This window comes from Cupressus sempervirens, chromosome 6 (assembly GCF_028749045.1).
Source record: "Cupressus sempervirens isolate cs-2001-9-10 chromosome 6, ASM2874904v1, whole genome shotgun sequence".
In the NCBI taxonomy this organism is placed as follows: Eukaryota; Viridiplantae; Streptophyta; class Pinopsida; order Cupressales; family Cupressaceae; genus Cupressus; species Cupressus sempervirens.
The window spans coordinates 122,460,746-122,488,501 of record NC_143123.1 but is presented as its reverse complement, the minus strand read 5'-3'; the positions used below and the strand labels follow the sequence as shown (position 1 = coordinate 122,488,501).

At 36.5% G+C, this 27,756-nt stretch overlaps 1 protein-coding gene across 3 annotated transcripts in view; it reads left to right on the top strand.

Annotated features, from left to right (window-relative positions):
* ETFQO (electron-transfer flavoprotein:ubiquinone oxidoreductase) overlaps positions 1-27,446 on the top strand; it is a 234,742-nt gene extending 207,296 nt beyond the window's left edge. For 2 of the 3 annotated variants that reach the window (XM_089787027.1, XM_089787028.1), the window contains 4 exons: positions 12,772-12,900; positions 13,066-13,132; positions 26,802-26,913; positions 27,063-27,446. In XM_089787027.1, the coding sequence (XP_089643153.1) occupies positions 12,772-12,900; positions 13,066-13,132; positions 26,802-26,885 (280 nt within the window). In that variant the 3' untranslated portion in view covers positions 26,886-26,913; positions 27,063-27,446. Of the gene's footprint in view, positions 1-10,603; positions 10,650-12,771; positions 12,901-13,065; positions 13,133-26,801; positions 26,914-27,062 lie in introns of those variants that run through there. The other variant, XM_089787029.1, reaches the window with a different exon arrangement.
* The last annotated feature ends 310 nt before the right edge of the window (positions 27,447-27,756 follow it).

The following is a 27,756-nucleotide window of genomic DNA, read 5'->3' as shown; positions in this document are numbered from 1 at the left end:
CTAGGTCACATCATTAGTTCTAAGGGAGTGAATGTTGATCTTGAAAAAATTAAGGCAATCATGGATTGGCCTCGCCAACAAATTTGTAACGGCTGAAAGGGTTCTTTGTGTTATGTGGATTTTGTAGGTGGTATGTTAAAGGGTTCTCATACGTAGCTGCTCCATTAATTGATTTAACTAAAAAAGGAGCCTTTGCATGTTCTAATGAGGCACAAAAATGTTTTGATTAGTTCAAGGATCTGATTAGTTCATGTCCCATATTGGCCATACCAGATTTTACCAAACGTTTTGAGCTAGAATGTGATGCATCAGGTGAAAGGATAGGGGTTGTCCTAACTCAAAGTAAGCATCCTATAGTATTTGAGAGTAGGAAGCTGAGAGCAGCTGAAAAGAGTTATTCTATTTACGACAAAGAACTGCTAGCAATAATGCACGCACTTGCCAAATTCAGACAATATCTTGTTGGGAGTAAGTTCATTGTTAAAACTGACCACAATAGTCTCGAATACATTTCAAACCACCAAGATTTGAGTGAGACAACAAAAGTGGGTGAGTAAATTGCAGATTATGATTTTGATATTGTATATGTAAAAGGAAAAAAACTATAATAGTTGATGCTTTGTCAAGAAGGCCACATTTATGTTCAGTTCTGGAGATAACAACGGATTGGAAGAGGAACATTACAACTGAGTATGCAAAGGACATTTGAGCTTCAAACCTCCTTGAGGGTAAGACACGTGATGATAGGTATAAGGTGCAAAATGAGCTCATACTTTACAAAGATAAAATTTTCTTAGTGCCAAATTCCAAGTTCAAATTGGAGGTCCTAAAATCATTCCATTACGTTCTTATGGCTGGTTATCTTGTTTTTTAAAAAACATATAAGCATATTGGAGAGAGATTTAGTTGGAAATGATTAAAGCTTCAAGTTTAGAAGTTTGTACAAGAATGCCCAATATGCCAGCAAAACAAACATGAAAATACCTACCGAGCTGTTTTGTTACAGCCCTTGCCTATATTCAACCAAAAATGGGAGAGTATTTCTGTGGATTTCGTAATCGGGTTACCTGCTGTCCAAGGAAAGAATTGCATCTATGTGGTGGTGGATAGACTAACTAAATTTGCATTTTTCTTTGCCATTTCAGTTACATACACAACAGTACAAATCGTAGACCTGTTTTTCAAAGGAATTTTCAGACTTTGTGGGCTGCCCCAGAATATAGTAAGTGAAAGAGATAGGAAGTTTATGAGTTTGTTTTGTCAAGAATTGTTCAAATTATGTGGAACTGAGCTCAGTCCCAGCACTACTTACCACCCACAAACCAATGGTCAAATTGAAATTGTCAACAAATGGTCAGAGAGTTACTTTAGGAACTTTGTTTCAGGTCAACAAAAGGCATGGGTGAAGTGGTTGCATATGAGTGAGTATTGCTATATTGAAACTTATCATATATCCATTACGATGTTTCCATTCTTGGTCCTCTATGGGTATGAGCCACCAAGTTTTTCAGACCTGGTTTTGATTGATAGCCGAGTATCAAAAGTTGCAGATTTATTGCAGCAGAGCAAAGACATTGTGAAATTCAGATCTAGCAGAAACAATATGCAGACCATCATAGGGTGGAGAGGGAATTCAAAGTTAATGACTTGGTGTATTTAAGGTTGCGGTCTTATAGATAGTCTTCTCTTAAATGGAATGGAGTTGAGAACCTTAAGCCAAGGTTCTACAGGCCTTATCACGTGGTCAGGCTGATTAGGGAACTAGCTTATGAGTTGCAACTACCCTCAAACAACAAGGTACATAATGTTTTTCATGTCTCTAGGCTCAAGATGGCATTGGGGCGTAACGCAATTCCATTGGCAGTACTGCTACTACTAGATGATGAGGGAAAGTTTATCCTAATACCAGAAGCAATCATTGAGACAAGAGAGAAGACCCACAAGAAATGTGTGATTAAGAAGTTTTTAGTGAAATGGAAAGATCTACTAGTTGAAGATGCAACTTGGGAAAATGAATTGATTTTGATGCACCCAGAGTTGAGATTGCTTGAGGAACATGCAATTCCAAGGAGGGAGGATTGTAATGTCTCCTCCTGCCCTTCAATGTAATCAGGAGCAGATATATTAAATGCCTTTTGTCCTTTTTTTAGCATTTACTAATTATAAAAAGGGGGCTATGTAATTTTTCTTTTCATTAAATGAAAAAACTGATGTTCTATGAAAAAACAAACAATATTTACATAGGCTTTAAAAAGAGGGAAAAAGAAAGACAAGAGATGTCTATGTAGAGATGGAGAGAAGGCAAGAAGCCTAAACTGCTACAAATTTCGTTGAGATTAAGAATGCATAGCTAATAATCGATAGGGGGGAAGGGAAAGAGGAAAATCCACAGGAAGTAGTAGGTGAAGAAAATCTGTGTCTGGGTAGATGTCTGAAGATTTAGAATCTTGTCAGGGAACTTGCATGCCTTCAACAGTTAAACTATATGCTCAAGGTTGGTGCATTACTAGCATTGGAATAGAGCAGTAGATAGCAGAGAGGAAGTAATTAGTGGTTGTAGTGGAACATGCATGTAGTGCAAGTGGCACGAATTTTGCTGATGTAGTGTCCAGTCTGATTATACTTATTTTTAGTTAGGAAAGGATATGCCCACAATGCATTAGAGCATGAGTAATACTTGGCAGTAATATGTTGGTCATGGCCATATTTGCCCGAGAGTAAAAAGCAGATGAATTGGACAATCTCCAATATTTGGTTGTTGGGGAAGAAACATATTGAGTTGAATGATTAACATATTGCCTTTTGTTGTCTCAAAGCCGCTGGAGAGTAATAGGAAATCTGCCAGATACTCATGACTATCGACTCTCATGAATACATTAACGAGAGGGAAAGTAAGTGGGAATTGATGTTTCAAGAGAAGGGAATTCAAATTAGACATGGAGAGAACGAAAAACCAAGCTTGTAGTGCCATTGTTTAAGAGTGGGAAAGGCTCGACGAAACAAAGGTTGTCTTGCACTTACCAAATCATGATGTTAGTTGTTTAGAGTAATTAAAAAAATGCAATAGAACTGTTGGACCCACTAAGCATCAAAAAAGGAGTACACTAGATTCAGTTGCATGCCTTCACTAAACTAGTCGTCATGAGGAGTCTGTGTGTATGAGAGGAGAAAGATTGAGCATACAAAGGACCACAACTTGGTAGCTCACCTAGTATTGGCTGTGAAAGGGTGTCCAATACGTGGCTGTGTAAAGGAGTTAGGTGGTCGAACACCAATGTTTGAAGCTCAAGTCATTTGGAAATCCCGGTTGTAAGAGAGGAATAACTTTGAAGTGTCTATGCACTGTTCGTTGAGAATTAAGGTCAGCTTGTCATCTAGTTAAATTGGCATTTGTTTCATGAACAATTTATCTCAAAAAAAAGGTTGTCAAGGTTCTGTGTTTATTTAGTTGTTGTTGTTATGCTTTCAAAGGAATACCCATCTTTTGAAATTAATATTGAGTAAATTTTTAATGACTTGTGCTCTGACTAAATCGACCCACTACAATTTATAACATCTCTCATGTTCGTTTACGAGGAAATTGTCAAAATAGAAAAAAGAAAAACTACATGGCGTGTTAGTCACAGGAACTAAGGGAGATACACAAGTTCCTAATTCAATGGACAAAATAGGGTAGCACATTATAACCTTTCTGATCTCATTTTCTCGAATATATTTTTTGGGAAAATTTAAATTAGAACCAAATTCTTCTTATGGGATATTAGATTGGGCCAGGGTTGGCATTTTTTGGTGCATGGATTGATCTTGCTAGAGTTATAGAAAAATGGCATGTCATTGTTAGGCTGCAGAGAATACCCTACTTAAATTATTCATAACGGGAAATGACTTTCCAAAGCTTGACCATGCTAGAGATTGGAGTTGTGTATGCTTTTAGTCTGACGCTTATTATCTATTGGGATGCACACTTTGCTAAAAGTTTGATGGATGCATTTGGCTCCCTTGATGTAAAACTAATAACAAATATGTCTTCATCTTATGTGGAGAGTAATTTATTTGGATTTCAATCTTATCATAATGAGAAGCTGTGAGGGATAAAGTTTGAGGATCAACATGTAATGTTCCCATTATAAAATAAATCATTAAACAAACTATTGTTAATGGGCCGATTGATTTAATATATCTTGGACTCATTTTTTGTCAGTTTTTGTAGTTTGTGTCGCCGTCGGCTATCTTTGTACACCCTCGGAAAGTTTTCCTCAATGGGTATTTGAGCACGACTTGTAGGTAATCTTTGGATAAGCAATTTGGATTATTTCTTTGTATTGCAAATTCCTGTTGGGATTCTCTAACATTCGCCATTTCGTAAGTGGAAGACCTTCCCTACTTGGCTATTTCCGATTTCAGTGGGATTCATCCCTCATCCTATTCCGTCGCCCATAATACTTTTCTCGGATCTGACAAATCGGAGCATCATCTTTTGGCATATATATTACTTAAAGGATTATTCGTATTCAAGCCTCTAATATTGTCTAGATTTCGTCTAAATCTATTGTGTTTGTGTATGAACAAGATTGTATTCAGAGTTGGGCTCAGATACCAAATTGTGTAGCCTCCTGTCATTCTTGTATCGCTTACTCCTTGATAGTATAGCCTTCACCCATCCGTTCATATATATTACTCATTGTTTTTTCATTTGTACGGTTCTTTGTTTTTGCCACCATACAACCTTGTTCACATCTTACCTCCCCACAGTACGACCTTCCATTCCCATAGCCTCCCTTGCTAACTGTACGACCACTTCTAAGCATCGTACGGCCTATCCATACTACCGTACGGACATCCTCCCTCTTGTTCCACCGTACACTACACACCATACAACTCTCTTCCCTTAGTAACTATACACCCTCTTCTCAAGTCCGTACCACCTTCCATCCCTTCATATGGCCCCTCTAACAATACCATCACTGTGAACATAGGACATGGGATCATTATAGTGGTATTAGAGTTTCGATCCTGCCAGCCTGTGGATAGTGAATGAAAGTTTATAGCTGGAAGAGAAGAAGAACACATTCTGTTAATAGAATGGCTGTCGAACCGAAACCCACAGTCGTCGAACTAGTGGCACTATTGAGGGAGCTTGCAAGGAATTAGGCACTGATGAATGATACTCAATGACTCATGGAAGAAACTCTCAAGAAGTTGGTAGACATTAAAATATCTGGTGAACCCCGCCATCTGCTCACTAAACCAAATTTGAGCTAATTGGAAGGCACATTTGTTGGTAGAATATTCCAAAAACACATTTGCCTGTGAGCTAATGGACGACAACACCCAGGATGATCGGTGCAAAGTGGTGGATGACATCATCTACTATAAGAATAAGATATTTTTAGTGCCAGAATCCAAATTGAAGCAGAAAATCTTGAAGGAAGTACACGACTCAGGACACCCAAGCTTCCTCAAAACTTACAAAAGTCTCTGGGAGAGGTTTTCATGGAAAGAACTTAAAGGAGATGTATTTCAATACGTAAGAGAGTGTGCGGTCTGCCAACAGAACAAATCCGAACATACTCTACCTATCGGGTTACTGCAATCTCTGCCAATTCTAGAACATAAGTGGGAAAGTATCTCAATGGATTTCTCAACTGGACTTCCCAAGGTGAACGGAAAAGATTGTATCTTCGTGGTGGTTGATAGATTGACAAAGTACAGAAATTTCTTCACTATCTCCTAAGATTTTCAGGTTGCACAAGTTATTGATTTGTTCATCATTTTTTTCTGGACAAAATTGTTTCAGTTGGCAGGGATAGAATTGTCACTGAGTACTAGTTACCACCCTTAAACAGACGGGCAAACGAAGATTGTGAAGAAGTGGCTCGAAGGTTACCTTCGGAACAACGTTTCAGCACAACAATGGGCATGGGTCAAATGCATACACCTAGGGGAGTATTGTTACAATAGCACGTACCACATGTCTATTGGAATGACACCATTCAAAGCTCTATACGGGTACAAACCCCTCTCCTTCATCGACACCGTGTTGGGAGACAATTGTGCAGCAAGGGCAAGGGACTGGCTTCCGGAGGGATATGACATCCTACGATACCTAAAGTAAAACTTACAATAGGCACAGAATCAACAAAAGATGTACGTTGATAGACACCGAATGGAGAGAAGTTTCAAAGTAGGGGACTTGGTTTATCTCAGGCTTCAGCCATATCGACAATCCTCATTGAAAGAAAAGGGAAAAGAAAAACTGAAGCCATGATTTTATGGCCCCTATCATATAGTTCGTTGCATTGGTGAAGTTGCTTATGAGCTAGAACTTTCGGAGGCAAGCCATATTCATAATGTCTTTCATGTTTCATGCTTGAAGAAAGTCGTGGGTTAGAATGTCACGGTAGCCATAGACCTTCCCCCGCTCAATGAAGAAGGAAAACTCATTCTAGAACTAGCCGAGATCATTGAAGTTCGTGAGAAGAATCTGTGGAACCGTCAGTGAAGGAATATTTGGTGCATTGGAAACACTTGTTGTTGGATGAGACAACTTGAGAGGGTGAGCACATTCTTCAACATCCGGCATTGCATTTGCTTGAGAACAAGCAAAATTTGGGACAAGAGGACTGTAATGTTCTCGTTATAAAATAAATCATTAATCAAGCTATTGTTAATGAGCCGATTGATTTAATATATCTCGAACCCATTTTTTTGTCTGTTTTTATAGTTTGTGTCGCCGTCGGCTATCTTCGTACACCCTCGAAAAGTTTTCCTTGACAGGTATTTAAGCACGGCTTGTAGGTAATCGTTGGATAAAAAATTTGGATTATTTCTTCATATTGTGAATACCTATTGGGATTCTCTGTTATTTGCCATTTCAGAAGTGGAAGACCTTCCCTACTTGGCTAGTTTCGGTGGGATTCAGCCCTCACCTTATTTTGTCGCCTATAATACTTTGCTCGGATTTGGAAAATCAGAGCATTATCTTTCAGCATATATATTACTTAAAGTATTATTCATATTCAAGCCTCTAATATTGTGTTTGTGTATAAACAAGATTGTATTCAGAGTTGGGCTCAGATATCTAAACATGCAGCCTCCTGTCATTCCCGTACTACTTACTCCATGACTGTATGACCTTTATCCATCCATTCATCCATATTACTCATTGTTTTTTCATTTGTATGGCTCTGTGTTTTCGCCACCGTATGACTTTGTTCACATCTTACCTCCCCACCATACAACATCCCTTGCTAACCGTACGACCACTTCTAAGCACCGTACAACCCATCCATACTACTGTACAAACATCCTCCCTCTTGCTCCAATGTGCATTACATACCATACGACTCTCTTCTCTTGGTAATTGTACACCCTCTTCTCAACTTCATACCACCTTCCAGCCCTCTGTACGGCCCCTCCAACAATACCATCACAGCGGACATAGGACACGAGATCATTACACAACAACAAAGAGAAGTATTTTATGATTGTACCTTTCAATATTTTGATCATGAATTTTTTGTTGTTAATAATAATTCACCTATACTTTTATTAATTGGAATAGTGAATCATGTATGCTTTTAGCATTGATATGTCTATTTCTCTTTAGGATAGTGTAATTCAATGAACTATCACTAATCTCTCTAAAAATATTCCAAGATGGAATGAGAAACAAAAGGATGATGAGGGATTACATAAGGAATTCAAGGAAATGGATCCTGATGCATCTTGTAGGAAAGTCATGTAGGCTGTAGAGCTAAACAAACATGGAGACTGTTAACTTGGTGGTCAACACCTCTTTCGGGGTTTGCGACATGGCTTAACCGCCTCTTGTGGATCTGGGTAAGTCTAATGTTTGTGACGTTCATTGACAGCTCAAGCTTTTGGTGCAACAACAAACATACCAATAGGGACATTGCTTGCAATCATGGGACTGAATTGGTGGCACATAACTTCATTAAAGGGGAAACCTATACAAATTGTCATTGCAATCAGTTTCTTCGAAGAGGAGGAAATGCCACTCAGAGGAAATTATGTGAAGAAGTAAAGATATCTGCTAAGTGTGTTTTAGTGTTGAATGAGGAAGGTGATTTGGGATAGGGTCAAGGAGGATAGGTTGGATTGAAGCATTCTAGAAGTTTGGGTAGTTTGTGTTGGAAATCATTCCTCCTAGGCAAGTATTGTAGGCAATCTTGAATGAGGTGGTTAGGAAGTTGATGCAAGTGTTTGAATGTTCAGAGGGAGCTTGAATGGCAGATGGAGAGTGCCAAGTCCTTAGCAAAGGATCATCAAGCTCGCGGAGTACTGTGAGCATAAAAGATCATTAATTGGTCAAACATTGGAGCCAATTGTAATTCAGTATGAGAATCAAAGTTATAAGGATGTTGCCATCATTGAGAAGTAGTCCCTATTGTGAGGGAGTCTCAACATTAGTTATTCTAATTATGAGCTGTAATGTATTTTTCTCTAAAAGGGACAAATTTGAGGTGAAAGCCCTTGTAATGCATTTTCTTTGAGACAAAGAAATTTGAGGTGAAACCCCTTGTAATGCATTTTTCTCTAAGGGAGAAATTTGAGATGAAAGCCCTTGTAATGCATTTTTCTTTGAGGGAGAAATTTGAGATGAAAGCCCTTGTAATGCATTTTTGTTTGAGACAAAGAAATTTGAGGTCAAAGCCCTTGTTGCTCTTTCCACTCATGGTTGTAGCCGTAGTAGACATCATGTTGAGAGACTCCATGATGACATCATGTTGGACGAACCTATGATGAGAGTTTGCATTTTTATACACAGGAGTAGCCAAGGTGAACATCATGTTGAGTGACTCCATGATGCTATCACGTTGTGAGACTACATGATATAAATTTTGTTTCCTACACAAATGGGTGTAGATATTGTGAGTGTTTGAGTTATCAAATTCTCTCTTGGACCTAGGAAGTCTTGGTTCAGTTCTCTCAAAAGTTTGGTCCTTGTCATATTTTGTCAAAAGTATACCACAAAGACTGAACTTTGTTGGGAATCCTCTCAGAGGAAGCTTGACATAATTTAGACAACTATTGGGTGACTTTGGTTTCTAGCATAGGACTACAGACAAAATTTCAGTGAACTTGGTCAAAAAACACCCTTTTTGTTTACTTTTTTACAATTTTTTTTTAAATGCCAAATTAGACTCAGAATGTAACTCAAGCACATGATTAGACTCGAATTACTAATCATATTTAATTTGAATTGAATGCTACTTGAGAAGAATTAGGATGTATAATAGTGCCATACATCTATTATGGAATGTATGTAATACACCATAATTCATGCATATAAGCTATCATGTATAGAAAACAATGGATTGAATAAAATCTAAAGAGATCTTTACTATGGTTAAATCTGGATCTAAAGCTTGCTTTCTCGGCTTCATCCAGTGTGATCCAAAGTTGCTTTTGTTGAATCTTCTAGTATGATAATTAATGTGTGAAGCTTACACTATGGCAATAATCACAACCTTGGCCTTGAATGGGCCTATAGCATTACTTTAAACCTTAGTTACCTTGGTTCATCGTTTTGCCCTTTAGACTAGGCTAGGGTTCAAACCGGTACCTAATTCTAGTCCGATTCTTCAGAATTTGACCTGGGTTTGATTTTTGCCCTCCCAATTCAAACTGGTCCCAAATCAAATGGAACTCAGGCAAATTGATCATGTACAAATCGAATTTGCAGCGAACTACATGGAACTGGGCCCCACGAATGGTGGAAAAGTGGATTTTCTGGTCTTATTCCATAATACTTTGAGTCACCTGTTAGAGATATAGTGATCAAAACATGAATTCAGTCACTGGTTTATCAGAGGCCTTCAGTGGTTACCGGATTCAAAATAATCTTTTCGAAAATTCAAACAATAGGAAAATCCAATATCCACAATGTTGTAGCAGTTTAGTCTGAACATTCGTTGTCTTTGCCAATTGGAAATGGCTCAAGTCAAAGCTTTGGTTGTTTCAATAAGTTGGGAACAGATTTATTCCTTCCAAAGTTTTCTTTTGTCTACTTCTGCAATGTACTAATAAGCCAAAATAATCACCTTCTGGAAATACATGCTTTGTAAAAATGTGTCTATTTTAGTTTGCATTGTGTAAACTGTTAAGGCTCATTGCAACTCATTTTCCTACATCATTTCAAAACCTAGAAAGCAAGATGATTAGATACAAGGCCACACAGAAAATATTGTTGACAAACAATCAATTTCAGTTGAATATATTATTGTCGCTGCTTGTAATTCAAATGACACAAGCAAATAAATATAAGGGACTTGTCAGTTAAAGCTCCAAATCAGTACACTGTTTTTTCTATTTGATTGTTCAAATCACAAGTAGTTAATTCAAATAAGTGAAACAAAATATAGTAACATGTTGTATTATCCAACTACTTGAAATAAGAACAGTTTAAAGCTTATGCCTATGGTGCTTTTGTTGTTTAAATGATTAAATCATATGATTTTATGATACTATGTGACATTCTAATTTTAGCTTATGCTTCTAGGCTTCATAAATATTTATATACATATAATTTTTATATGTTTTTGCGCTAATGAACTCAACGAATCCAAACCCTATACAGGTGAACCAGTTATTCGAACCTCTACTTCAAATCAAACTTGAACTGGTAACTAAGCTTTAAACAGCAGAATGATGATGATTTGCTTGATAGTTTTTTATGATATTTGATCGTGATGGCTGATTATTAATGTTAACATTACTTTTTTTGAAATAAAACATTGATATGGTGTATTTTGCTATGTTGCTTTAATATAAGCCGAGTGGTGTCTAATTTATTTGCTGCTGCATATGTGTGTGTGTGTGTGTGTGTGTGTGTGTGTATTTAAAAACATATAGTGTTTTACAGATGAACCCAAACCAATCCGAACCCAATGGAAAAAAAAATTGAATTAGTTTCGAAACCGAAACTCAAACTTGAACCCACACCCGAATCAGAACTGGTAACTTAGGTGAGTGTCATGTTGAGAGATTCCATGACATGAATACTTGAATAAATATCTCCTTTGCTAAGAGGGAGTGTTGATATTTGTAGCTGCAGAAGATATCTTCTGCATACTTGTGATTTTGAACATTGCTCTCTTCCTGCTGTGTATGTATGTGATGAAGGCATCTGAACTTTTTGGTGGAGGAAATGAATGATTTTCAGACTTTGTTATTATTTTCTTCTCGTATTTGGGTACCCGTGTCCATTTACTACTGTTAATCAAAGACTTGGAAGAGTCTTTTGTGATGTTACTGCTGGGTTTTGTGTCTCTCCAATGATATTGGATGACTCTTCATTGTCAAGTACAATAAAGAGTCCATCTTTTGGTATTCACTATTGCATTCTTGTTTACATCAAAATTGAGAACTAAGAGACTTTCGGTATATGGAAAGTTACTTTCTTGTTTTCGGAGGCCAGGGTTATTTCCTACATTGGAAGAGCATATAGCTTCCCTTTGTTTAAAGGTGAAATGACCCTCTTTATGTAATTGTCACTGTCCTGGATTAGTGTATATGGGAGAGCTAGCATTGTCACGTGATTAAGATTGTTTGGATTTCCAATGTTTGCCAATAATACTTGTGACTCTTGACATTGACAGTGATTATTGGATGTTCATTCTGTCTGGATGGAGCAAAAGGGCATTTCACTTGAATTTTTTGCAGTTATTCTAATTATTTTTTCTATGTATTTATTATAGCAGAATTTTGCTGTGTACTGTATTGAGATTGAATTCAGGCATCTATATGTAATTGCATAAATGAAAACAATCCCAGCGAAGGATTCATTGCTTACTTAAGCCTGTGAGCTATGCATTTAGACTTGGTGATTTTAATAAGAATCATTCTCGGGTGTGGATGCATTTTTCCCTCGAGGAGGGGAGTTTTCCCAAGATAATCTTGGTGTCTTGGTTTGCCATTATTATTTTTCATTTCTGGTATGAAAACATTAACAATTATTTAAGCCCTCAATTTTTCAAATTCCTTTTTGAGGGGATGATGGATGTTACACTCTGCAAATCTGTCTCAATTATAATTATAGGGTTATTGTGAACAATGGCTTTCCAAATGCCGAGAGCCTGAGCTACATTATTAGCCTTTATCTAAAGCTGCAATGAACAGAACTTGAGCTTACCATCCAAACTCCAACCAAGACCAGCAGCGTCAACAACCGCTGGGTTCCTCTTGGAGGCACCTATTGAGTTTCGGGTGGGAATTTTTTCACATCATTTAATCTCCTTACCTCATTAGTTGGGCAGTCTTATCACATTAATCAGAAGAATCAGTTACTGATTTTTTCTATTTTAGGTCGAGTAAATGTCTGCATTTAACAACGCTACAAGGTAGTTACACAAATTTTCATTATATCAAAACACCTAGCGATTTCACGAGATATAATTAGTTTCTTCTTTAATCAGTGAGCTAAAGCTGCAGCCACAAAATGCCATTCTAATAATCCTGTTAGTGTGTTTCTGAAGATGGGAAAAGGAATAATTTGGATCCAATATTTACATTTTCAGGTAACCTTTTGATATTTGCGGGTGAACTATTTATTTGACCTTATTACTCACATTGTTTAAGGGGGTCGATAATGGACAAGCTTGTATATTGCAAAATTGCCAATTTTCACACTGGAGGACACTAGTAGATTTTAATGTTTGTACAGAAAAAACTATTATGCTATGTTGTGATTTATTGGTCTGTTTGATAAATTGCCATTATTCATAGTCTTCTTAACAATGATTGTAGGAGTAACACAAACCATGATCATGATCAGCCGGCTCATCTACGTTTGTGTGATCCTAGAAGGCCATTGGATGTAAACTTACCAAGATATGCAGGGCCAGAGTCTCGGTACTGTCCAGCACGGGTGTATGAGTACGTAATACTCTTTTGGTTGCATCACAAAATGTCAAAACTAAATTAATTGAATGTACACTCTTTTTGGCCATGCCAAGCATTCTTGAAATTTAGGAAGTTAAATTGTGTAATCATTGGACTATTGGTCTCACAAACATTTGGCACATTTGTTTCTATATTCAGATATGTATCAGATGAGAATGGCCATTTGAAGTTTCATATCAATGCGCAAAACTGTCTGCACTGCAAGGTTTGTGTGACTTTTTTCACTGCAGTAAACATTCATTGTTGAAATCAAGATTTTGTAGTCAATGTAGACAGAAAATATTAATCTTTCTTTTCAGTATTCTTTTTATTTGCACTTCCAATGATACATTCTTATTCTTGTGTTATAAGAATCTCATTTGGCAAAGGAAAAACAAATAATGTCATCATATTAAAACAAGTATAATCCTTGACACTGAATGTGCTTGGAACCATTGTATTCAAGTTTTTTTATTTCCAATATTTCAAGGTCAACTTTGGAAGAAATATATGAAGTATTTTTTTTATTATTAACACAAAATTTTCAAGATCAATTATATTCCAAAAAGTTGGAATAGGATTGTAATGTCCCCATTTTTAGCAGGTTCCTGCAGTTGGCCAGTTCAGTTCACATCGCGACCCTCGTGAGTTGATAGTGGGATTTTAGGGTCTCAGTTGTGTGGTTATAGGCTTTCCAGCAGCCTATGGTGTGTTTTGGCGCTGTTTGAGGGATAGTAAGTCAATCTGTTGGTTTTGATGAGCTCAGTTGAGTTAGAGGAGTTGGAGGATGCTCTCAATTTTTTATTTCAGGCTTCTAGTTTGAGCTTCAAGAATCTTGGAGGCAGCGTCTATTATAGCAAGTAACCCTGTTAGATTCATTCGTCATCTTTCATCATCAGGATCACTTTGGTGTTGTCAGATTTTGATTATGATGCCTCTTCAATTGTTTTCGCAAGACGGGTGAATTATTATTATTATTCATATAAATACGAAGGTTGCTATTTTTTATAATGTTGTTATTTGGTCACATCAGTATCATAGCTCGTTGGAACCGGGACGAAAAGTTTTAAATCATGGGAACAAAAAACAATGGCCTTACGTGTTAGAATTTTAAGTTATGGTGGAAAAGGTCATTTTGGGAGCCAAAAGCAATTAATAAATTAGTTTATAATGATACTTTATTATATTTTAAGTTTATATGTGGGAAGCTTCCTAAGTGAAGTTCATTTGGGAAACTTTGTGCCATTTGGAGATTACAAATATGAGCTTATTTGATGAGTAAAGCATCTAATTGATGATTTTCTTTTGTTCCTTGCGAAGAGTTTCTGAGTTTGCCGATTTCTTTGCCCTTGTTGGAGTATAAGGGTTTGGAATTAAGAGGTTCCTGGTAATTCACAGCTGAGGTATTGTGAATTAATTCTGAGAATTGTCTTAATAGTATTTCCCGATTGTTATGTACTGTACCTGAGAATTTCATTGTGGCTGGAGAATTTGTGATTTGGAACGTCATTATTGTCTATTGTTTGGCGTGGTTATACAAGGAATATACTGTGGCTGTCGTCCTTGTATTTGGTAGCAATTTCAGGCTTTGTGGAAGGCTACAATTAATTATTGGAGGGCAGTGATCAGTTTTTAGAGCACTTGCGATTATAAGCAAGGAGCATGTATTTCTGAACTTGCGAGTAAATTGGATTATTTCTTGAGAGCTGCAATCCATATTTCATCTATTCGAAGTCAACTTCCAGGTTCATTATTGCATGCTTGTAAATTTTCAACAGTCAAGTTTTTTAATTGGATATTAGTAGCATTGCCATCAAATATAGAATTACTTCTGAATTGTTTAGTGGTGTTCATTTGTCCAAATTGATAAAGACTTAATTAATTAAAATTGTGAGCAACTAACTATGAATTTAAAGCATTATTGATTGAGTGATAATAATTTGCCTGCCAAATGTTTGATAAAATATAAAATTGTTGATTAGCAAAAGAAAATTGATGTTTGTTAAGGATATAGTTGGACAGGGGTTTTTACAGTGGTATCAAAGTAGTTTTCTGCCAGCTTGCAGGAATTGGGCTCAATTTTTATTTTGTTCAATGCTGACTTTGAAGATTTTCAGATCTGGTTTCTAGAGTGACCAGCACTTTAATTTCTCCAGCTATGGACAAGCATAGGACTGACGGTTCTAAACGTCAGTGGAGTAATGAGGAAGTTGGTGTAAAATGAATACCTTGTAGGAGAATTTGGAGAAACTGAAGCTTCATCAACAAAGGTTGGCAGAGAGCTTTTCGGATCTCACGACAATTGAGAGGGCAGTGAGGTATATGGTTTCTACCTTTAGAAGATCGACATCGAGGTTGCAAGGAAGGAAGCTTGAGTTTTCCCCAACAGATGTCCATGATGTTGATGTGCCTATATTTAGTACGACACCTACTAGCCCTATTTGTAGTGTTGATGATGGACTCATTTCACAGAGATCAATAGATGTGTCAGTACCCTTGATGGATAGTAGCACTAAGCTTCAATAGGTTGAGGCTCTCAAGGTAGTCACTATGGTTAGTTCAGAGGCAGTTGATGATGTAGTTGCCATTGACTTTTTAGACGCATCGAAGGATGGAGTTGTTATTGGTGACTTATATGTCAGCTACCATCGTGTTGCTTCCTTAGGTGGGACTGAGGCACGTATGGAGTCACCCAACCATGATGTTGATGATATAGGTGTTACAACGAAGTTGGGAGATGTGGATGCAGATGGTATGGGCACATTTGATGATACCATGAGCTGCACTGGGTATGATATCCCTTATCAGATATTAGGTGATGACTCTGAGGAGAGTTTTGATGAGTCCCAGGATCGATGTTTATATGATCTTACGTTTGAGGTGGACACTGAGACATGCAAGGAGATTGATATTGCGAGGGCTTCCATTTCTTCGGATGAGGAGTTGTGCGAGGGTGATGGCGCACGTATGAGTGATCTTGTGGTGGGCAGTTCTGATTCAATTTCGTATCACAGTGCAGTTAGTGAGACAAAAAGATTGCATAGGAATCAGGGGTTACAGAGACATCACGTGACCAGTTAGCTGAAGGTGAGTGATAGTGACATTTCTTCAGCTCTTGGGCATCATGATGTCTGTCAGATGCTAGCTACATCTGGTTGGGGTGCTCCTATGTCTAATGAGCGTAGTGATAGTACTCTTTCTCTAGCAAAGGTTCATGCGTTTCAAGAGGCTGTCAGGATCTTGAAGCATAATTACTCACAGCTAGTTGCTGACTGGGATTACCTTCTAGAGTAGAATAACACTTGTCATGAGACATTGTTAGAGAAAGAGGAGGTGGTGAAGCTCACCCAAGAGCTTGAGGTGACTGTGGACTCTCTTCAGTGTACTCAGTGGGCTCTTCAAGAGTCATAGTCACGATTGGATGAGATGACTGTGGAGTTGGAGCATGTTCTGACCACACCAGCCCTAGATCCAGTTTAGTTGCATATTGTGGTTGCTAGTGAGTTTGCTTCTTTGGTTGGGGATGATGGACGTAATGATGTGGCCGACACATCCGTCTAGGATATGGGTGCAATAGATACAGATGAGATGAGAGTATCAAGGGAGTTGGGCTCTCATGCTGATTTGCTTCCTTCTGCAAGAAGCGAATCTATTTCTTCATCTCATATAGTTGATAGCATCGGATAGTTGGCAATGTCACATTTTCAGAGGGATCAATTGTGGGTCGTAGGGGAGTAGGTTGATTCTTCCACATATAATTTCTATTGCACAGAGTCCTTCATGAAGTATCTATTGGAGAGTTCAGATGTGAGGGAGGATTCATACAAAGTGTCTGAGGGTACTCTCATCCAAGGCTCTCGTGCTATTTAGAGGTTGATGGGAAAGATTTTAGAGACTGTCTACTATGCTTCCCCACAGGGATTTTGAGGTTGGGTTTGTTGAGAGGGAACAACCTTCTTTCCATTGACAACAAAAGTGAAGTTCATTTGCTTGAAACTCTGTGTGTATTCATCTAGTGTCTTCATCCACTATATGCCCAAAATAACCTCCATATCATCTAGGACCACTATAAAGAAATCCTTTGTCACAGTGTGATTAGCCATGGTGATACTTAGTTGGGGAACAAGGTGCGTGCAGGGTAAAAGTGTTCCTCCATTGACCTTGACCTAGAATCTTGTGTGCGTCTCTATAGGTAGACCTCTTCTTTTCACTAAAGATGAGTTTATGAAGTTTAGAGTGGCTCCACTATCGAGCATCACAATGACCCTCTGTCCTTGAAGGGTCCCTTGTACTTGGAATACCATACATCTCAGACTCCCAACCAGGGCGATGGTTCCTCCACGTACCAATGCATCGATCCTCTTTGTACAATTCAAATTGAACATTTTGGAATCTTCTTGGGGGTGACTGTCCTCTATAGATAGATTCTCCTGATCATCCTCGTCGTCAAACACAACTTTGATGTAATGTATTTTTCTTTTACCGAGGCATCTATGCCCAAGTTCCCACAACTCCTTACAATTGAAACATAATTTGTTCCTTTAGAGTTCCTATCCAGTAGCTTCATCCAATGAAGGCTTCTTCGGCAGGGGTTTGTTATCTTTGTCCCTTGAAAATACTAGCAATTTGGAGTTGGAGTAACCTCGAGAGGATGATGTTGATGATAATGCCATGCTTGGCACCTTTTTTATAGCCTTGGAAAGGATGGCAGGATTGAAACCTTTTACCTAGCTTCTCAGTGGTTCTGTCAGTCCGTCCATGAAGAGCACTATCTATCTCCTTTTGGGATGGCCATAACCAAAACAAAGAGTTTTTGAAATTTTGTGATGTACTGGTCGATCGATCTAGTTCGCCTCAATCGTGCCAACTTTTTGAAATTAAGTTTTGGATCCTTACCATCAAATCGATCTATCAATCTTTTAGTGAATTCTACATAAGTATTTACTTGGTCATGCCCCAATGTAATAATGCTATGATGCCTCCATTCATGCGCCACTCCCTCCAAATGGTGTGCTGCAAATTTAATTGCTTCCTCTGGCATTGGATTAAGTTGGAAGTAAGTATTGGCCTTTATTACCCATGCTTGGGAAAATATGGATCTAAATCCGGGTCCACCAAATGGTGACAAATTTACTTTACTCAACTTTCTTCTGAGATCGTCGTTAAAATATCCTTGGTTTCAGCCTCCCAAATATTGTATTCTCAATCTTGCGTATTCATTGTATGATATATCCTCTTCCAAGTTTGCATTCTTCCAGTCTTATTTCAACTATTCTTGAATTTTCTTAAAGGTTGGTTGCCTTCCTTTGTGTGGTACCTCCGCACGTATAGGAAAAGGTTGGCATGGAAGGTCGAGAGCATGTCGGGTGAGGATTCGCCTTTCCCAAAACCGAGTTGGTATTGTGACCATTTTGTTCTCCCAATATCTTATTGTCTGCTAGTTTCTGGAGAGTTTCTTCCATAAGTCGCTGAGTGTCATTAACCTGTGCTTGATTCCTCAAAAGATCCCTCAATAGTGCCATGACTTCTACAAAAGTGGGTTCTTGATCAGCCATTCTATCAACTATGTGAGATCTCCTTCTTCTCTGGCTATAAACTTTCATTCATTGTCCACAGGCTGGCAGGATCTTTGGCTCTGATACTACAGTAATGTTCTCGATTTGTCTTGCTAAATGATGATGATACAAATCTGATATACTTCGTTCCCAATGAGTAAATAATGTGCATATGGCATGGAGAAGTGTTTGACCGTATCGTGCAAAAGTTGTTAGTAAATGATGAAGAATGTTGCCATACGATGTCGGATGGGTTTGACCATACAATAACAGTAGGTTGAAGGCTGTCACAACATGAGGACCGTATGAAGTGGGAAGAGGGCAGTACAGTGAGAGGATGAGGGGGGCGAGTGAAGGCCGCACGGTGAGCACATGGAATTGTTGTACAGTATACTGGGTATTATATGGGCAGGCAATGCAATAACTCACGAGTCAAAAATCAATGAGATTGTATGTGCTCCAGGTAACATAAATAAGATGCCAAACATTCATGAATAGAGGGATACACCAAGGAAGGCTAATGTATGCAAATTATGACCAAACATAGAATATATATATATATACATACATATATACATATATATATATATGTATGTATGTATGTATATATATCAGTAGACCAAGATGGCGCTCTAGATGTGCCAGATTCGAAGCAAAGTAATACAAAACGAAATAGGGTGAGGGTTGAATCCCACTGAAACCGGAATAGTCAAATAGGGAAGATCTCTCACTTCCGAAATGGTGAACCACACAGAACTCCAACAGGAATTCGCAAAACAAAGAAATAATCCAAAATCGCATAACAACTACTACCTACATGTCGTGCTTAAATACCCTTCGGAGGAACTCCCGAGAGTTTACAAAGATAGTTGACGGCCACACCTACAAAAACAATTAAATAAAAATGGGTATACTAAATCAATAGGTCCATACACAATGGTTTGATTAATTATTTATATTGTGATGGGAACATTACAAAAAAAATGATAAAAAATGTCCAAGTGAGAATATTGCACATTCGCTCAATAAAAACAGAGATCCGAAAACAAAAAGCGCAATTAGAGAAATTACTTGAGAGATCTCAAACAGAGCTATATTATCATGGCAAGCTTCCTTCATTGCTGAAATCTAACTAGGCTCTAATACAATGTTGATTTTTAGCCTAGAAATCAGATGATCAATAGCAATAAAGAAACCATAAATGAGAAACAATCAACACCACAAGATATCCTGGGAAAACCCTTCCAAACTGGAGGGGAAAACCCAGCCACACAACAAAAGATCGTTTTATTGGTAATATGAATTCAAGTGTTACAATGCCTTTCGCTTGATGCGATATAAATAACATAAAGAGAGACTCTTTACATTCCAATCACAGGTCTGTTCAATAACTCTTTATTTTAAATACAACTCTTCGTATTTTCATGCCTCAATGCATGTTGAATGACACGTCTTATACAATAATATTAACTTAATTATGACAACAAATATCTCTTTTAGCTGAAGATGACCATAATGGTCATTAAAAAACATATTAACTTAATTTCTATGACAACAAATTTCAACATTTTATGGCAGCAATTATTATTTATTATGTTCAATTGGCTTGAGGTATTGAATGTATGTTTCATATACCCCCATGATGGAGAATTGAATGTTACGATAGAGTCATCAAAGAGCCTTATTCTTGGGTAATGAAAGTCATCGAAAAGCCATAGGCATGATTGTTGATTCAGCAAAGAGCAATATGGTTGCGTGGTTGTTGAGTGAGCCGACACATTGGAAGGACACCATTTTGTAATGGTAGATAAAACTTTAAGGGTTTGTCTTTTGTATTGTGATAGTATGCATTATAATGAGTAGCTTTTGTTTGGCATGGCCTTTACAGTAGTTATTGATTTTTTAATGTCTTGTGTTGTGGTTATTTGGAGAATCATCTTTTATTATTATTAGTGTCTTATGTGCGAGGCATATTGACAAAAGGTTCAATATTATTGTGGAGAGTATGTTTATACTTAGAGGAAAATTTTGTAGTAGTTCAGGTTGTGAGAAGAATCCTATTATTATTCAATAAAGCAAGATTTTGTTGTGTTGTTGAGTTTTTATCCTCGAGTTGGAGGGTTTTCCTAGGATAAATATTGTGTCTTATTTTTTATTATTCTAATGTTTGCTGCTTTTTTAATTCCTGGTCTTAAACATTAACATTCTCCCAGAGCCATGTTGGATGACAACAAATTAGAGCAAACAGTGAGTTCAGTATCTGGTCTAATTTGTGTATGATGATAGACAGTCACTCTTCCGAGTTCAAAATAAGTGAACCTGACCTCATTCTTTATGTAGTACTTCTGAAGAACTGAATAGTGGTGGGATTTTGTAAGCAGAATTTTGGTTTCTAGTTAATTAGTTGGTGTCATTTTTACTGAAGAGCAACCAGGTCAGGGTGTTGTTGCTGGACTTGATCTTAAATTGGTTGAAAAGTGGTGGGATTCTGTTTTTGTAATGTCTGCCTTGAAATGTCTTATTTTCTGGTGCTATATGGGGGGGGGATGGGGGGGGTGGTTAACAACTTAATTGCTGAATCTTTGTTTACTCATGCATGCACAAATCAATTCTGTGGTTATGTGTTAATTTATAATATCCATGCTGTGTATTTGAGACAGAGTTAAATTCTTTTTTGCCAAATTGTTCCATCCTGTTGGGAGAATGGATAGATAGTAGCGAGTTCCTTGATCTTTATATTTTGTGGTTTAAAGATAAGGGTTAACTATTGTGTCCAAAGTACATTGTGCAGTGGTGCTCACTAGACTAGATCAGTTAGCGATATAGCCATCACATTTGTGTTGCTTCTTGGGAACACAGAGGTTTTTGTTTTGCCTCTATCTTGTAGCACATCCTGGGTTGGTAACATTTAGGATCTTTTGGCAAAATGTTAAGTTCAGGGAATTATATCTGAGCTGAGGAGGGCATAGCTCTTGTTGGGTGTGATGTCCCCTTTTCATATAACTTGGGGATTTGGGACAATTACCTTCAATTGTCTATCTTGCTATGAATTTGAGATGACAATTTATTTCAAGAACTATATATATATATATATATATATATATATAAGATCACTCGTATAATAGTTGTTCTTATTATATGGCTAATAGCAATACTATTACCATCTCTGATTAGCCAATTAGGTGTATACTGAGTGAATTGATTCTCAATATTTGTATTTTGTGCAATATGATAAACCCTCTGATATGGCTATTTTAACTGTGTGGCTTGAATATCTGATTTGACAGTGGGAGATGTGGTATAATATCGTTCTATAATCACTTATAGAGATGGAATTAGTCTCTCATGCAATCTCTTAAATCCAACAAATAATTTCCATTTATTTCTGAATGAGCTGCTATGTCATATATAATTGTTTACTCCTTGTAGTTGTCTCTCTGATCTTATTTCTGTCTGTATAAATAACAAATGATGGATGCTCCACCAATTGTTCGATGGTGAGTAAAGAGAGAAGTTTTCCTATACTGATACCTCTTATTGATCCTTTTCTTGCATACTATAATAGTATATCTACTCTGTTTCTGTCATTTCAGATCTATGGTTCGATATTCATATTGCTGTGATTTTATGACTTTTGGCATGTACTTTTACTTACCATTGACTGTGGTGGATATTTTTGTTTCTTATTGTTATGTATATCTCTCTTCCCTTTTCGTTCCACTCTTTAATTGTTTTGTATCTTCACTGACTTGGATTTTGGTGTCCTATGACTTATAGCCTCCAAAGCTGAATCCCAAAATAAGGATATGCTATTCTTTTGTTCTCCTTCCATATGCCATCGTAATTGCCAAGCATATAATTTACTGTTGCTTGCTAAATCCTTGTTCGCAAACTGCTGTCTATATCCTTATGCTTCCTACCTCCATGTTCTCCATCTATTCAGCATTGTCCTTCGTATCCACTGACTGTTGAAAGGTTTATGTGTCCAAGTTGGACGATCTTCATCCTTTTGATAATAGTCATCAATCCCAATTTCGCTGTTGTGTCCTACGTACTTTCACGGTCACCAGACCATATGTTTATCAATTCTGGCCGCCATTTTTCATATAGCTGTAACTGTGATTCCTTGATCATTTGTTGCCATCAATATGCAGATTCCCTGTAGTGGATTCCTTGTGGTTTGTGGTATTATTGCTAGGAGAAAATACTGACGGTTAAGCAACATCAAGATAGGTTTGAATACATTGGTTGATGTTTCATTTTTTTCTACTTCGATCTCTGGTTATGACCACTCCTGCTGGACCACAATCTTCTGATCCACCGTATATATCTTCTTTATTTTATATTGCAGAGAATTGGTAAATGTATATTCATTGCATCATACCATAGCTGGCTATTTGGTATAATTAGGATCTTTAGTATTGGCAAATGATTGTGAAATGGAACTGATTTATTATTTTTGATATCCTTGTAGAAAATATTTCTCCTATATAAATACCTAATAGATATTGATTTCTGAATGGTTGTGACTATTCTTTATAGTCACACTATTATAATTCTTTAATATTTTTATGTATTGTATTAATTGTACTCTTAATGATTTAATAATATTATACAATAAAATATTTAGCATTATATTAATATTTCAGATATTTATCTCTTCTACATAATATTTAAATATTTATTAATGACAATATGGTAAGTTACCGATTCGGGTTTAGGGATGGATTCGGGTTCAAGTTCGGGGTTTAGGCAAAAATAAAAGTTCTTATTTGGATTAGTGGGTGTGTGTATATATATACAAAAGAATAAGAAAAACATGCATAATTGCAAAACTTAGTCATTTCATAGTATGAATATATGTTGCTTGATCATTGGTCAATGCCAAATGTCAAAGATATACATTAAATACCTGCTCATTAATCTATGTCCATGATTGTAAAAAAAATCATACATTGAATTACCAAATTGTCAAAATGAAATTTCAACACACAGTGCAGTTCATCAAATAATAAAGTTTGAAACATAATGATAAATGGCGAGTGTTTAATAGTTTATTTAATGATCATAGTATCAAATGCCCTTCAAGGGTCTAATGGGTCATCAAACATTGAGGAATCAATGGCTTCATCCTCGGCTGCAACAATATCTAGATCCTCATCATTGGAACAAACAATCTCTATAACCTTCTCTTAAAACTTGCAAAATGGGCACACGAAAATGAGAGCAAATGAGAGATTAGATAAGTAAAATTGTTTTTATTAGGCTCCTTTTAGGGTTACATAAAAAAAAAATTTAAAAGAAAACATTATTTTAAGTTGTTTTATTTTATCTTTTTGGACCCTACTATTGCAGGTCCTTCTGAATTCATTCGGATTTGTGCCAGCAACAACTCGGACAAACCCACAATCAAAAATCCAGACCTTGCCCAGACCCTTAGCGAACTTGGACACAAATCCGGACCCAAATCTGGGTTGTAGGGTGTGAACCAGGCTTTGTAGGTAATATGTGAAATACTATCATTTGTCTTTATATTTTAATATCATTATTATATAATTATATTAAATTAATAATATTATTCTTTTTATATATATTAGTGAAACTATATTCTTTCATTATATATTATAGTTTATTATTTTATTTAGTTAATATATTAATTTAACAATTAATATACTTTATTATTAAATTATCTTTTATTAAACATAAAATAAATAATTATATCTAATTATTTATTTATTCATCTAATCTTACATTAACTCTATTATTATTAAAATCAATCTTGGAAATGGAGACATTATTCGATTCCAATAGTGGAATCGAACTGAATGATTCAATTGTGGTTTGTGCAAGGGATTATGAAGTAGAATCTACCAAGAACACGGAAAAGGGAATGCCTCCCCGGCAGACTGTAATAGGCTCACTATTAATCCCATTACAATCTAGTATCAAAGATTATGAGAAGAAAAGGTAAGGCTTCAGAGAGTCTCCTTATTGATTGGTTCATATATATGAAAAGTTCACTTTCATAATCTGAAAGATTTGAAAATTTGAAGTCTTTCATATGAAAATCAAAATCTGAAAGGGCATTGCTAATTTGGTCAACAATAAAGAGAAGTATTTTATGATTATACTTTTGAATATTGATCGTGAATTTTATGTAGTTAATTCATGCAATAACATAGGGAAGAATGAATCAAGCATTAGTTTGTATACTTCTCTTCAGGCAAGAGGTTGAGTCTATTACTAATTTCTCTAAATTGCTTCCAGGACAGATCAAGAAGCAACTAGATGATGAGAGATTACATAAGGAATTCAAGGAAGTAAGAGCTATATGCATCTTATAAGATTGTCATGTAGGCTATAGAAATGAACAAACATGATGACACTTTTTGCAGCCACGGGTTTAAGGTGATGGCACATAACTACATTGAAGAGGAAGATTCTATCCAGATTTTCTTTGCATTCAGTTTCTTTGAAGAGGAAGAAATGACATTCGAAGGAAGTTAAATTCTGAGAATTCAAGGTGACCTATCAAAGGATTAATTCGTCAAAGATGAAGTTGAGACTGGAGAATATTTATTACATAAGGGAAAGCTTGATGAGTTGAAGAGGGAGGGTTTCTTTAGGCTCAATAAGACTCAAAGAGAGCTTGTGTGGCAGAGTGCGAAGACCTTTGCAAAGGATCACCAAGCTCGAGAAGCCTTGTGGCCTCAAAAGCTCATTGCTTGCTCAAATGTCGGAACCAATTGTAATTTATTGTGATAATCAAAGTTGTGAGAATGTTGCCCTTGCTAAGAGGGTGTCTCTGCTAAGGAGTCTTAACATTCAATTTTTCTTATCATGAACTTAATGCATTTTTCTCCAAGAGGGAGAAATTTGAGGTGAAACCCCTAGTAATTAGAGGGAGAAATTTGAGGAGAAAGCCTTGTAATGTATTTTTCTCAAAGATGAAGAAATTTGAGGTGATTTCCTTGTTGCTCTTTCCACTCACAAGAGTAGCCATAGTGGGCATCATCTCAAGAGACTCCATGACGACATCATGTCAAGTGAATCCATGATGAGAGTTTTTGTTTTCATACATGGGAGTAGCCATGGTGAACATCATATTGAGTGACTCCATAATGTTAATAGTTGGAAGACTCCATGATAAAAATTCTTGTTTCCCCACAAATGGGTGTAGCCATTATAAGTGTCATGTTGAGAGATTCCATGACATGAGTATCTGAAAAGATACCTCCCTAGCTAAAAGGGAGTGTTGAAGATATAGCATCAGGAGCTATCTTCTCCCATTTGAGATAGTCGTCTTTTTCTGAGATAAACATATTTTATGGCAGCAATTATTATTTATTATGTCCAATTGGCTGGAAGTATCGAATGGGCATTTCATATTCCCACATGATGGATAATTGAATGTTATGGCAGAGTCATTGAAGAGCCATATGATTTTGTGGCTTTTGATTGAGCCAACAGATTGAAGAGACACCGTTTTGTAATGGTAGATAAAACTTGAAGGGTCTGTCTTTTGTATTGCAGTAGTATGCATTGTAATGAGTAGTTTTGGGTCAGCATGGCAATTATGTTAGTTATTGGTTTTATAATGTTCTATGTGGTGGTTATCTGGAGAATCATCTTTTATTATTATTAGTGTCTTCTGTGCAAGGCATATTGACAGTAAGTTCAATATTATTGTGGAGAGTATGTTTATACTCAGAGGAGAATTCTTTAATATTTCACATTGTGAACATTGTAGAATCCTATCGTTATTCAATAAAGCAAGATTTTGTGGTGTGGTCGGGGTTTTCCCCTCGAGTTGAGGGTTTTCCCAAGATAAATACCGCAGCTAAGCCCTCTAAAATCTATAGTTTTTAGCAATTTCATCATTTGTTTTTGCCTCTTAAAATCATGAAAATGATATGCACCACAAAGTTCTGTGTAAGTCCGAAGGTCTTAATTTTGGCTTGGCAATGGGGACATCAACTAGGATTAAATGTTCATATTGATTTTTTTTCTAGTAGTTATAAGCATCAGTTGGTTGATCTTTGTGTTTCTCTTGGAAACCATTGGGTTCTTTAGTGTATTGTCAAGGGAAGTAGTAATAATGGGTATGATCTAGTTGGGCCAACTCTGATCCCAGGTTGACCATCTCAGGTCTTCTTATGGAATAATTTTTTTTTTTTTGAATATAGCTAATACTCTTGTTTCTAGTTTGCATTGTCAGCTCTATTATTAATTTATGCATTTTGTCCAGTAAACACAGGTTAATTGCTCTTGCCACTAAATTCATTTTACAAGAAGCCTAATAAATTAATAATAACAGTGACTCTTTTTTAAACTTTGCAGGCTTGTGACATAAAGGACCCAACTCAGAATATCAAATGGACTGTACCAGAAGGAGGTGGTGGACCAGGTTATTCAGTTATGTAAAATATACCGATAAGTTATGATTGTAAAGGTAAGATATGGGCATGTTAGTTAATCTACTAAATGAATTTGGATCAATGAAAGCCCGAGTGAATTTTGTAAAGAATACTGTCAACTGAAGTCTTGCTAATATTTAGTCAAACATTATGTACTAATTTTCATTCCCGTTGTATTTTGCAGATAAGAAAAACTTATTATCGCTACTTGCTGCTTCTCTGTTTTTGTCAAAGAACATACTTTTCTTCAACACACTGTGCATAGAAGCCTGGTGTACATGTGGTAGGGTTTAATTAATGCTTGTTTTGTACTGTACTATGAGGTCATTAATCTATTCTATATTATGAGTATTCTGTCTGTAAACACAGACTTGGTAATAAGCAACACCCAGAAATATTATTTTTTTAAATTTACAACTCTCTTATTTGTATTTCAATTACAACATTTGAAAAGGGCCATGAATGAGATTGAAATGCCTGATGTTTTAACTGAGTGAATTTGAGTTCGCAAGGATATTCTGTTGGAAATTTATCAAAGCATCTGCAAAAATTACTTTTGTTTTCCAAAGATGTTCGTCAGTATACTTCACATTTTCACAATCTCACAAATCTATTGGACGACCTTGAAATTTGAATTTTGTTATGTCTCACCAAATATGCCCGTAAATATGCTTCATATTTTCTCAACCTTTGAGTGTCAACATTGAAGTACTCTGAATATGAATTTATTTCCATTGTTTTCGTTTTAATCCTTAATTACTTAGCTGAAAATCGTAATAGTCAGTTTACATCATCTTCCAAGATCAATTGTAGGAGGGTAAGATACTTCAGATGCAAGAAGACCTCCTTTTGAATAAAAAAAAAATATTTATACAAAT